The 13272-nt window shown below is 33.0% G+C and overlaps 1 protein-coding gene across 1 annotated transcript in view; it reads right to left on the bottom strand.

Annotated features, from left to right (window-relative positions):
* Nucleotides 1–7178, bottom strand: part of LOC142337267 (neurogenic locus notch homolog protein 1-like) — a 30522-nt gene extending 23344 nt beyond the window's left edge. The window contains exons 1-2 of the mRNA XM_075386424.1: nucleotides 7095–7178; nucleotides 6396–6502 (exon numbers count right to left, since the gene is read on the bottom strand). Coding sequence (XP_075242539.1) covers nucleotides 6396–6459 — 64 coding nt within the window. The 5' untranslated portion in view covers nucleotides 6460–6502; nucleotides 7095–7178. The remainder of the gene's footprint in view (nucleotides 1–6395; nucleotides 6503–7094) is intronic.
* Between the last annotated feature and the right edge of the window lie 6094 nt (nucleotides 7179–13272).

The raw sequence follows: 13272 nt of genomic DNA, 5'->3' as shown, positions 1-13272 counted from the left end.
TGAAACAAAAATTCAACCCAGCATGATCCTTAAAAATTATAAAATAGTAATCTCACATGGAAAATCAACGGTCAAATGGAATCTACTTTATTGCAATCTAACATCTAGAAAGAAGTAGATATGCTTGCAAGTTTTCTTCTTTCATGTAATAATCTTGAAATTTGCTTGTATGACAAGTTGTGCGATCTCCATTAATTTTTTCAAACTAACGCTTTTTCATCTCTTAAGCAGCAAAATGTCATAGTCAATTGACGAACTACGAGATAAAAATATACGTTTTGAGATATTCAACGACACAAATTTGAACTCTTAAGGACATAAATTTTAACTTTTTCATCAATAATTTTGGATGAACACTTCTGAGAGCAATATAAAATCTATTGAAAATATATAAGTATATTGAAATGAGAAAACACGAGAAAAAACACGAGAATTGTACCTTTGAAATCTTCAACAACACAAATTTCAACTTTAAACGACATGAACTTCAATTTTATCATCATTAATTTAGGATGAAGATTTCTTTAAGATCTAAACAGGATCTATTGAAAATATATAAGACAAACAAAAAACATTGCTAGGCTACTGAAGCGGATAAAACAGCAATCATGAGTGCTTCTTGAGCAAGAGCTTTAGAACAACCATAAAATTAGATTACATAATTATTACACATATTTTCTAAATTTATGATTGGAAAGGGAAGCAAAAACCTTATTAGTACTTTTTCGTTCGAAAAAAATGCAAAAAGAGAATAGAAAAACAGAAAATCAGAGTTGTACTGGAAAAACAATTGCACGGTTTGTTTGGCTAACTGGAAAGAAACATGCAATTTTTTTTATCTAATTGGCATAAAAGTTGTTAAGAAATTGGACGAATTTGAATTTGGGTTCTGATGTTTAGAGAAAATTGTTCAAAACATTCACTAATTAGAAATAGATTTCCAACACAATAACTGGATGGGGTACGTAGAAAGAAACTGTCGATATTAGTCAAACACATCTTTTAGTACAATTCTCCACGCTGCAACCAAATAAAATAAATTTTTCTTGAGCAAGAGTTTTCGAATAACCTCAATAACAGCTCAGAACTTTTTAAAGCACAGTTTCTCAATACAGGATGGGAAACAGACGCAAAGGCTTTGTTATAATGTTTCTGTTAAATAAAAGAAATGCAAATATAGAGTGGAAAAAGAAAAAAGAGAGTCTGACTGGAAAAACATTCAGGGTTTGTTTGGCTAACTGACAAAAGGTTTGTTTGGCTAACTGACAAAAACATTCAATTTCTAATCTAATCAGAACAAAATTTGTTCAGACGTCCGATGAATACGAAATTGAGTTCTCACTTACAGAGTATTTTTAACCCAGAAAGATGTTTAGAACATTCACTAATTAGAAATCAAAAATTGAAAAAAGCATCTTTCATTTCCCCCAATTAAAGTTCAGGACAAACAAATGGTAGATTATCGCCTAATCTATTTGTCAAAATAATCACGTTTTCATTGTTTTTAACGGTTGAAAATTTATTCCAATAAAACGTAGCGCAACTAAATTGAGCAACAGTTGATTAGAAAAATTTCTACAGGGTAGGCTGGCTTAGAGTTTGGTTAAATTACATCCCATTTGACAGCGACGTGTTTCCATTTATGTTGTTTTCTGCATTGTGACCTTCCTTAGAATATTCTTTTAGAAGTTCAGTCGTCTGAAGACAAAACCTTTTAAGCCGCGTAATAGAGTGGTTCTAAATAAAACTTGATAGCAACGGAGTTTTGATAGCAACGGGCACTCATTAAAAACTAAAGATAAGACTACTAGAAATTATCTAAAAAATCAATTTTACATGAAAATCAATTGTCAAATTAAATCTACTTTATTGCAATCTTATGACTGGAAAGATGCGAGGTACATATGCTTGCAAGTTTTCTTCTTTCATGTAATAATCTTGAAATTTACTTGACTGAGAATTTATGCAATCTGCTTTATTTTTTCCAAACTGGCACTTTCTTCATCTCTTAAACAGCAATGTGTCATATTCAATTGACGAAATGCGAGAAAAAAATGTACGTTTTGAGATATTCAACGACACAAATTTGAACTCTTAACGACGTAAATTTTAATAATTTTTTTTTCATCATTAATGAACACTTCGGAGAACTAAATAAAATCTATTGAAAAAACATAAGAACAACAAATATTCCACTAGGCTGTTAAAGCGGACGAAACAGCAAGCAAAAATTCTTGCAGGGATTCGAGTTGCAGCAGGCCACTTGTCAACGCTAGATGTTTTTTATCTTTCAAAATTTCGGCAAACAGTTTCCGATCGGGGATGTAGGAATATATATAAAAAACGTTTGGTTGGAAGAGTGTCGTAGAAATGGTCTTCAAGTCCATTCAGCTGGAATAGTTTGTCATCACTTTAACAAAAATATCATATTGAAATGACAAAACACGAGAAAAATTGTAGCTTTGAAATCTTCAACAACACAAATTTGAACTTTTAACGACATGAACTTCAATTTAATCATCATTAATTTCGGATGAAGATTTCTTTAAGATCAAAACAGGATCTATTGAAAATATATAAGACGACCAAAAAACATCGCTAGGCTACTGAAGCGGATAAAACAGCAATCATGAGTGTTTCTTGAGCAAGAGCTTTAGAAGAATTATAAAATAAGATTACATAATTATTACACACATTTTCTAAATTTATGATTGAAAAGGGAAGCAAAAACTTTATTAGTACTTTTTCGTTCGAAAAAACATGCAAAAAGAGAATAGAAAAACAGAAAATCAGAGTTGTACTGGAAAAACAATTGCACGGTTTGTTTGGCTAACTGGAAAGAAACATACAATTTTTTTATCTAATTGGCATAAAAGTTGTCAAGAAATTAGGCAAATTTGAATTTGGGTTAGAGAAAATTGTTTAAAACATTCACTAATTAGAAATAGAAGATTGAAAAAACACCTTTCAATTCCCCCAAACAAATTTTAGGACAAACAAATAATAGATTATCGCCCAATCTAGTCGTCAACATTTTCACGTTTTCATCTTTTTTAACGGCTGAAGTGTTATTCCAACGAGACTTTGGGCAAATAATTCGGTCAATAATTAATTAGATCAATTTCTACAAGGAAGGCTGCCTGGGAAATTGGTTAAATTATATCCCGATTGACATAACGGTTTTTTTCTGTAAAATTTTAAATTTTGTTTAATCAATAGGTTCTGAGACTATAATATGTACCTTTGGTTTCTCCTGCATAATTCAATGATAATACAGGGCAAAAACAGGCTTAGCACATCCTTATCGGATACTAAGAAGATCTCATTTTTGCATAAACCATGATCTTTTTTTAATGCTTTACATAAATGTTAACGTTTATCTACATTGACACTTCGAAAAAATAGCTTAGGGACTTGAATAAAAAAATTTCTGTTAAGTCTTCTTCTATCTATTTCAATGAAGAAATTGGTTGAAACTGAAATTTTACCCAAGATAGGACTATCAAAAATTAATAAAAAACATTTTTTATGGAAAATCAACGGTCAAATGGACTCTACTTTATTGCAATCTACCATTAAGAAAAATGTAGATATGCTTGCAAGTTTTCTTCTGTCATGTATTAATCTTGAAATTTGCTTGTATGACAAGTTGTGAGATCTCCATTAATTTTTTCAAACTAACGCTTTTTTCAACTCTTAAACAATAAAATGTCAAACTCAATCGATGATACACGAGAAAAATTGTTCATTAAAGCGGATAAAACAACAATCATTAAGTCTTGCGAAGAGCAGACCACTTTTCAACGCTAATTATCTTACAAAATTTGGGCAAAAATTTCCCGACCGGGGACTTAGGAAAAGACTTAAATAACATATAGTGGGAAAATTATTGTAAAAATTGTCTTTAAGTCCTTTCAACGGAAATAATTTGTCCGTGGGAAAATGCTTGTGATTATACTGATATGATAAAGATAAACGACCTGGGTGATTCTGTGGCAAACATATGTGTTGGTTGTCACAATTTGAGTGCCAACACAATAACTAGATGAGCTACGTAGAAAGAAGCTGACAATATGAGACGAACACGTCTCTTGGTACGATTCTCTACGCTCCAACCAACTAGACTAAGAGTTTCTTGAGCAACAGTTTTTGGAATTTTCATAAGAAAGAACTTAAATTGTTTCCACAAAAGTTTTAAAAAACAGGATTGAAACAAGAAGTGAAAACCTTTGGTTACATTTCCTTTCAAGGAAAAAAATGGAAAACAGTTTGAAAAACAGAAACACACAGTAGGACTTGAAAAACAGAGACTGCTTCGCTTGCCGACAAATAAAACTGTAATTCCTAATCTAATCGGACTAAAATCTATCTAAAAATTGAATGAATATCAAAATGGGATCCAATTTACAGAGTTTTTCTTACACAGAAAATTGATAAATTAATCCAAACATATACCAATTATAAATGTGAAAGTGAGAGGAAACACTTTACATTTCCCCCAAACAAAAATCACGACATATAAATCCTTGATTCTTGCCCAATCTAGTTGTCTACATATTCATTCTTTCGTTGTAATTAATTCCTGGATGGGAATTCCAATTTTGCTTAGCACGACAAATTTGGGCAATAGTTGGTGAGAGAAATTTCTAACACGTAAGCTGTCTGGGATTTTTGTTAAGTTATATCCCGGTTTGACAACGACACGTTTTCATTTCTATTGTTTTCTCTAGTGTGACCCTAATTACAACTTTCTTCCAGAAGTTCAGTCGCCTGATGAAACAGGGAGCTTTTAGACCGCGCAATTGATTAGTTCTTAATACAATTGTGGAGTTTCGAGGGCATTTTCTTTCTATGACAATCTAAAGTTATTATTATAAACAACAGTTTCTGAGACGATAATGTTTATCTGTGGTTTCTCCCTGCACAGTTCAATAAAAACATCATAATACATCATTAACTGAAGTTCATAGTTTAAATTATTTGCATGAGCAATTGTCTCAAATGATCTTTCTCTAAAGATTTTAAAAACCTGGTTTTTAATTGCATGTTTTATCGTACCTAATTCGATAAAGTATAAGATTAAAAATCTTAAGACAATATATAAAGATTCAAATGATTTAAAGAAAATTGAATGATTTACATAAAAAATAAAAGTTTTTTTTTCATTAACATTTAAAAAATTAATTATGGACCTGAGTAAAAAATTTCTGTTAGGTTTTCTCCTTTGTTTTGCAGTGAAAAAATAGGGTGAAACAAAAGTTCAACCCAAAATAAAAATAGTTAAAAATATTAAGAAAAATGATTTCAAAAGAAAAATCAACCGACAATGGTATCTACTTTTTTGCAATCTAATATCTAGAAAAATGTAGAGAAACTTTCATGTTTTCTTATTTCATGTTTCAATATTGCAATTCTTAGACGATTTTCTGATCATGCGATGTCGGGCAGTTTTTTCAACATTTTTCTATCAGCACCAACCAGATGACTGCATTAAGATCTTTAAATCTTGCTGCCAAATACTGCTTGACTGAGAAGTATTGCAATCTCCTGTAAATTTTCCAGCCTAATTTTTTTGTCATCTCTTCCACAAAAAGTTCAAATTGATAAGATGAAACACATAAAAAATTGTATCTTTTGAATTATTTTATAACATAAATTTGAACTCTTTTTCATCATTGATTTATGTTGAAGTTTTGTAGGAGTTTAATAAGATCTTTTGAAAATATTGAAGACCGATTTTAAAAAATCAGCTGAGGTATAATAGTGGACACAACAACAAGCAATTAATCTTGCGAGTATTATAGTTGAAGTTGACCAACTTTTCAGCTACAAAACCAGAAAAAAAATTGAAAACATTTAATATTATTTTGATATCTTTCTCACATAATTTCAAACATTTATAAGGTGGTGATATTATTATACAAAAGCTGACAGCATCTGATTTGTCTGAGATAAATAAAAGTTTATAAATGATCAGAGTTTACAAGATAACACTTGGTACAGCACAACAGAACTTTTCTACTCCATGTCTCTAAATTGCTCGGTCAACGGAATGCCCTTTGACCAAAAATCAAGTCTTAATAAATACTGATTCAAAAAAGTTGCAAATCCTGGATCGGGTCTGTGTCAGATCGGTATTGCAAATACTGGACCATGTACTTTTTAAACTTGCCAAGTCTTGAGAAAGTGATTGCCATTAAATGAGATTTCTTGAGCAAAGTCTTGCCGAAGCCTTTAGTGTTTGATTTTTTTTTAATTTGTAAAGAAATTTTAGCCCTCAAAATTGTCCAAAGGGAAAATGGGAGAACCTCTACGCAGTTCAATTGAAGGAAAACGAAAAATTTATGATAGCACGATTAACGCAATAATTTCAGCGAGGCGATTGTAAGACTCACATAGTCCATAGACGACCTGAACAACAACGATCTCCACCACAACCATATATATGAACTTGTTCATGATTCTCTTGTCCTGCCTTTTATAGAGCCTGCTAGTCTTCCTTCTAAAACAGTTTAATCTTGTTTTTTTAAAACTTTGATTCCTCGTAATCAGTTCGTAACTTAAACAGCAAACCCTTGTAATTATTCCCAATGAACCAAAATGTGCATAAAATGAATCCGGGGTGTCAAATATGGTTATGTAATCAAATAATCAAAACAAAATAATTAACTAGTCGCAAGTTTTCCCCAAAAGCAACTACCCTAGACGAACTGGGACGCTTATCTGCCAAGAATCGTACAAGATTAACAGTTATCTGGTAAGACTCTTGTGAGAGCCCGTACAAGATGATACATAATCATACAAGAGTCTTGGAAGATCTTAGCAGATAACCGTCCCAATTTGACTATGATATAGCCAGTGTCCACGTGTATTAATTTCCTGCAAGTAATTCACCTAAATGGACCTGAAATAAGCGTCCTTTTCTCTTCATATCAATAGCTAAGAGAAGATTTCTGTCCAAACATTATAACCAACGGTTTAAAATCGATGGTTAGATGGAGGTTTTGAAACAAAAAGTATAGTAAACAACGTTTTATAAAAAATTGCGCAAATTACGATAACCTCCATCTAAAAGTTTTCAGATTGAAGCTTACACTTGCCAGGTCAAATTTAATCTCCCAGGAAAATTGATATCTTTGAATAGTTGCAATATATATTTTTCGCTCTCCCGCGGTGAATAATTCTGTTATACGAAAATAAACAGATTTCCAACCCGACTATTTAACCCAGTTAAGCTTGTAACAGGGTGAACCACATTGTGAGACCCAAAAAACGACGATCCAATACTGGGTTGATTCTGCCGGTATTACAAGTAACACAGAAACTGGGAGATAAGGGCTTCCTCCAAAAAATTCCACTTTAATTATAACATATTTTACATGATTTAAATGATTTCATATATTACTTCAATGATCATTAAAGTAACTTCTAAAAACATTTTAATCATGCTAAATACGTTTCAGTTCTGATATCACAAAAATCTAATGTGATCAAGTTTTAATTTAACACTTTTTTGCCGTCAATATAAGGATAAGATGAACGTATGATAAACGTAAACAATGTGAATCTTTACGACTCGACCAAATTTTCAGAGGAAGAACATTGCTCCCATTTTCCTATTCAATTTAGTGTAAAAAGTTTTGATTCAAATCTTAAATTTGAGCTCCAGGCCAGAGAAAGGGTTGAAAAAAATCGATTCAATTTGATGTGACAAGTCTAAACAATTACAATTAATAACGCCCCCACTTTCAACTTCTGGTTAAATTGCGTTCCCTATATCCTGAGCCCCGTTAATAGGAATTTTTGACAGTTCTTTTTAGTAAAATTTGTTGCTGATTCTATAATGAGGGCAACAAAAGCTACGAAATACAAATAGGAACAAAAAATAAGAAACCGGTCCTGCTTTTTTAATTACGGTACATTTTCAAACCCTTAGAAAAGATCTCATAAGACAGGAAATATTTGTATCATCTTAAATGTTAAACAACATGAAATTGAATGATCAACTAATTTTATCTTTAATGTATAATAAAACTCTATAGACACTAAAGCACGTATTCCATCTGTTCAGATCCTTTAACGGAAATGCCATTTCAGTTAGGCTATGAAAGCAAAAAAATGGCGACTGATTTCTGAAATTGAGCGGTGGCTGAATCCAGACACCCTTACAGCACTGCGCAGCGCCCCATAGCAAGCGACAGAAAAATGCTGCAATCACAAGACAGTCTCAACTTAAAAAAGTTTAGCTCAAAAAACGAAGCAAGTCAATTTCAAAGTTTTTATTCTATGAAATCTTTGTAATCTACTTTGACTGGGGAAACCCCATATTGGAAACGCTTGAATAAAATTTGAGTTGAATAGAAAACTTCCCATTGTGATTATCCAAAATTACAAAAAATTTGTGATCGTCTCTCTGGATCTTTATTACAAAGAAGTAGGTAATGCAAACCCCCCACCCCCACGGTAGAGTCTCATTTATGGGGAAAAAATTAAAAAAAACTATCTAATTTTCAAAATTCAGTTAGCTCACTGTTTTGTTTGTTACTCTCTTAGCCCAAAAAATCGTAGTTTGTCTGGCGTTTTTGTGTCTTTGTCCTTTTTGCAAGTTATTTTTATGGATTGCTTGCACGCTATCATGACTTTCATAGTAGACAATTGATTCCGCGTAACCTTCGCTGTAAACCTTTGCAATTTCACTAAGGAAGTGGTCCTCGTACAGGGGTACTTTAACTTGTACTGGATCTGGGCATAGTTTTTTCATTCTTTAATTCTCTTGTGTAAAAATTTGGTGCACTTGAAAACATGGAATTAGTGAAATAGAGTTTTTCATCTCAAATTTAATAGCCTTGCAAAAAATCTGCTGCGTGCGCCAGAATATTTTGTCTTCCTGATTCTTTTTTCTACTATTAGCTCAATGTAAAAGTGAGCTGATAGTATTTGCTAATGCATATGCGGACTGGTAAATTTTGGCGATTAGTGGAAAACTGTCTCTTGAAGAACTGAAAGAGCTACTTCCTCTACTCGACGTCTCACTGGGTGGCAGTCTTATCCAATAGAAACACAACTCCGCTATTTTTTAGCGCAATTCTTGTTGTTTTGTTTTTGAGGTTAGTAGAAAAAGCATAGGAAACGACTAACATGTCTGAATGGGGTAGCAAAATCTTCAGCCTTGGGCATAAAATTGTTTACAGATGCATTACTTACTTCTGTAGTAGTGTTTACAGCGGTCCTGCTTATCGATGTTAATATCGATGACTGAAAAAGATGCTACAAAAGTGTCTCACATTTGCAAAATTCATTTAATTCTTTGTGTTGCTAGTCAACCTCTCATCTCAAAAAAAATTTTTTAAAAATATCTTGAGATTTTTTCTCCTTTTTTGTTAGTCATTTAATGGACTGCTTGCACCGCATTACCTTTCCATATTAGAAAAATGACTCCATTTTGCCTCCGCTGATAAAATGCCTGATTTTGTCAAGAAATGTCCGCCTATAGGAGAACTTTAACTATTTCTTGAACAGGGCATAGGTAAAGGGGCTTCTTTTTTTACTTCGTTTTCTCTTGTAAAACTTAGCTACATTTGATAGTATTCAAGCAGTGAAAAAATATTTCATCGGTTTCTTAAATGGAACGGTATTGCAATATATTTGATGTTTGCTCGGAATACTCTGTCCTGATGAATCCGTTTTGTTTTTTTGCTCAAAGATAAAATGAGCTGATTGTCATTCCTTATGCATATACATACTGCCATTTTTGAGATAAACTGCATTCAGTCAATTGAAGAACTGAAGTAGCCACCTTCTCTACTCTACGGATTATTGCCTTGCATTGTTAGCCAAAAGATACACAGTTGTGCTTTGCTTCTAGGGCACTGTTTGTTCTTTTTTCCGTTGAACAGAAGTAACGTAGAGAACAAGTAATATTTATAAATGGGGTAACAATATCTTCAATTTTGGGGCCAAAAATTGTTTCCAAATGCATTACACACTTTTAAAATAGTGTTTGCAGTGATCTTCTTTGTCGCTGATTTATTGAAAAAGTTTTTATAAAACTGAATTTTGAATTGGATTATGTTTTCTTGTGTTTTTTGGTCGAATAGAAAGAGCGTAGAAAACTTTTAAAAAAGATTTTTAAAAACGTTAACAACGTCTGCTTTGGGGTAAAAAAAGTGTTCCCAAATGCAAAACTTGCTTCTGTAATAGTGTTTGCAGGGGTCTTCTTCATTGTTCAGTTTCTCGAAGATGTTATTATAAAAGCGCATCAAAATTTCAAAAGTCATGTAGCTCATTGTTCTGTTTGTCGATCTTTCATGCCAAAAAAGTCACAGATAGTTTATTTGGAGACTTTCCTGTTTTTGAGGTCCTTTTGGATTGCTTACACGACTTTAATTTACACTACCTGAAAATTTACAACTTGTCTACTAAGATCACGGTGCTCTTCTTTCATTTGACCGCCAAATTGATGAACCTTCTTCAAAACTAACGTTGCAATGGTTGTCACGCTGATTCTCAAATGGCAATGTCAAATACTGAACATGGGTTTTTTTATGGAGAAGTAAAGTTCGTCAGATAATGGTAGAAAAAAATCAACAAAAAATAAATATTGAGCGCAGTTCTATATTGCAAAATCAATTTCATACCGTTTTAGAGTTGCAAAAAATGATCAAAAGTGTGTAAAAATATTGAGATTTCCAAGTATGACTGCTATGGTCTCTAAGATGAGAATTCTTTAGGTTGCCACAACATAGCTCTCAACTGAATATATAACTCAGAAAAACGTTTCCTTCTTCTGCTGTAAACATTGCAGCACACGTGTCAATCTGAAAATTGACTGTAGAGCGGGGGGCCCGGAGGGCAGACAATCAGGTCACAAATCAAGAAACCTTTCGACTGCAAATTTCTCTAATTTGAAAATTAAAATAGTGCCCGTATTCAGATAGAAATGGTTCGGTGAAATAGGTATCATTTTTCATCATTTCCATCTGAATTTTCAATTTAAACTGGTTTTACGCAATTTGGCATTTTCCCGCAATTTACGCATTTTCACTTAAAACTGGTTATTGAAAAAAAAGTTAGATGCAATTACATGCCTGACAGACAAGTATATTGTAAAACCAGCTGGCAAAATAGGAGTATTTTTCGCAAAACAAGACACGATTTGCTCTCGAGTTTTTTGTGGATTGCTTTTTGATTACCCTGCAACTCTCATTTTCCATTTTTGTTCACATGCAGTTTCTCGAAAATTTGCTTTGTTTTGCATTTGAATTGTGTTTTGACAGTTCTTTTCTGATCTCAATAATAAAAAGTTGCTATTAATCCTTTGAACGGAAGGGCGAAACTCTTTTTTACTCTGTCACTCAATTTTTGTTCATGCATTTGAAAATATATTAACTTACCGTTTTTGCGTTATACACCGTTTCTCTACCCAGGTTACCCACCTTAAACGAAACTTTGAAAACTTACTAAGACTTATAAGCTGCCGTAAAAAACTTACAAAACTTTGTACGGCACCGTATAAGGCCGTAATAAGTTTTCTACGGCACCGTAGCCAAATGATGTAATTACCAATTTGTAAATTCTAAATTCCTAAAATCGACTTTAAATCTACGGCTTATCTCATACAAGTCACTTTTTCATCACTTTATGGCACTGGGTATAACTTTTTAAATCTATGAAAAATTACAAAGCTTAGTACGGTGCCGTATAAGTCCTTATCAAGTTTTGTAATTTTTCTAAGGTAATTTTTTCAAATTTTAATTTGCTCTGCAGGTAGGCCTGATGGACAAAAAATTTGTCTCGAAACAGTTCGAAATTGCAAAAACCTGTTACGCCTCTTCCAAGGCCGTACCGAACTTTGGAAGTCTAATGATATCTTTTAGAGTTCATGTCATTGATCAAGCAGAAAAAGATTCAATCTTAAAAATCCATCAAAGGCGTCAAAACTGAGATTTTGTTCCAAAGAAGACCAATGCTTACGTATTATGTCTCAAAAATGATTAGCACTAAAATGATTAGCTCTAAAACGTCTATTTTTGCAATCGGGCCTTAGAGTTGTCAAAAGCTATCCAAAAGCAACGTAGGAGTCCCACTTTTTGTGTGGGTCTAGGTGCAAAAAGAATTTTTTGTTTAGCTTCTATAGAAAAAAAAGTTCGTCTCTTGATTGAGGTTTTTCGTTTATTTGAAAATTTTATTTTAAAACGTCTTTTTTTTGCAATCGGGCCTCAGAGTTGTCGAAAGCTAACCAAAAGCAACCTAGGAGTCCCACTTTTTGTGTGGGTCCAGGTGCTAAAAGAATTTTTGGTTTAGCTTGTATAGAAAAAAAATTCGTCTCTTAGTTGAGGTTGTTCGCTTATTTGAAAATTTTATTTTAGTTTGTCGTTTTCTTTCTATCGGGTCTTAGAGTTGCCGAAATCTAACAAAAACCAACGTAGTAGTCCCACTTTTTGCGTAGGTTCTAGTGCAGTAATTATTTATTATTTAGTGTTTCTGTTTTGGAGAGAGCTTTTCGAGCCTAGTTTTTTTAGATAGTGCTCTGCTCAATTCTCCTATAGCTTTAGTTTGTAACTCCGCCGTAGCCGGTCCCCAGCCCGGATGAGAAAGGAGGAGGGAAACACACCAAGAACATACTGGAAAAGTCTCAAAAGTCGGGTCATTCAACTTGACTGGAGCATTTTCCGACAATTTTCCAGCTATTATTTTACCTTAATAACCTTATTATTCTTGGTACGGCCTTACTACGGCACCTTATTAGTCTTGATACGGCGTTAGCATGGCACCACGGTGCCGTAGTAAACTTGACAAGAACTTAGTACGGTTTTTATCTAAGACTTATACGGTGGGCCGTACCAAGTTTTCCAAGTATGGGCAACCTGGGTACTCAACAGAGAATTGTGATCAGAGTGAAATATAAAGTGTAAGGAAAATTTTTCAGTGTGCCACCGTTGCAATTTTTGCACTAATTTCTCCAGAAAACAGTTGACCTTCCGCTCTAACCTCTGGTATTTGGTTGAGGATTAAAGTTGAACGTTCGGCATTGATTGTTCTCATTTGGAGGACGCCAGTTACTTGAATATCAAGCATAGGAGGTATTTGTTCTTTTCTTTCATGTCACACATGCTATGCAAAAAAATCAACAATGATGAAACAAACTAGATCAGCTTAGTAAAATGTGGTTTCTATTCTCTTTCTTTCTTATTATTTTGAGGTTATTGTTCCAACCTAGATCCTTTTTTGTCAATTTTTGCAGAAACAAGAATAAGTTGAGTTCCTATCAGG

Source organism: Convolutriloba macropyga, chromosome 3 (assembly GCF_964194025.1).
Source record: "Convolutriloba macropyga chromosome 3, txConMacr16.3, whole genome shotgun sequence".
Lineage (NCBI taxonomy): Eukaryota > Metazoa > Xenacoelomorpha > Acoela > Convolutidae > Convolutriloba > Convolutriloba macropyga.
This window is presented reverse-complemented; position numbering and strand designations above follow the sequence as displayed.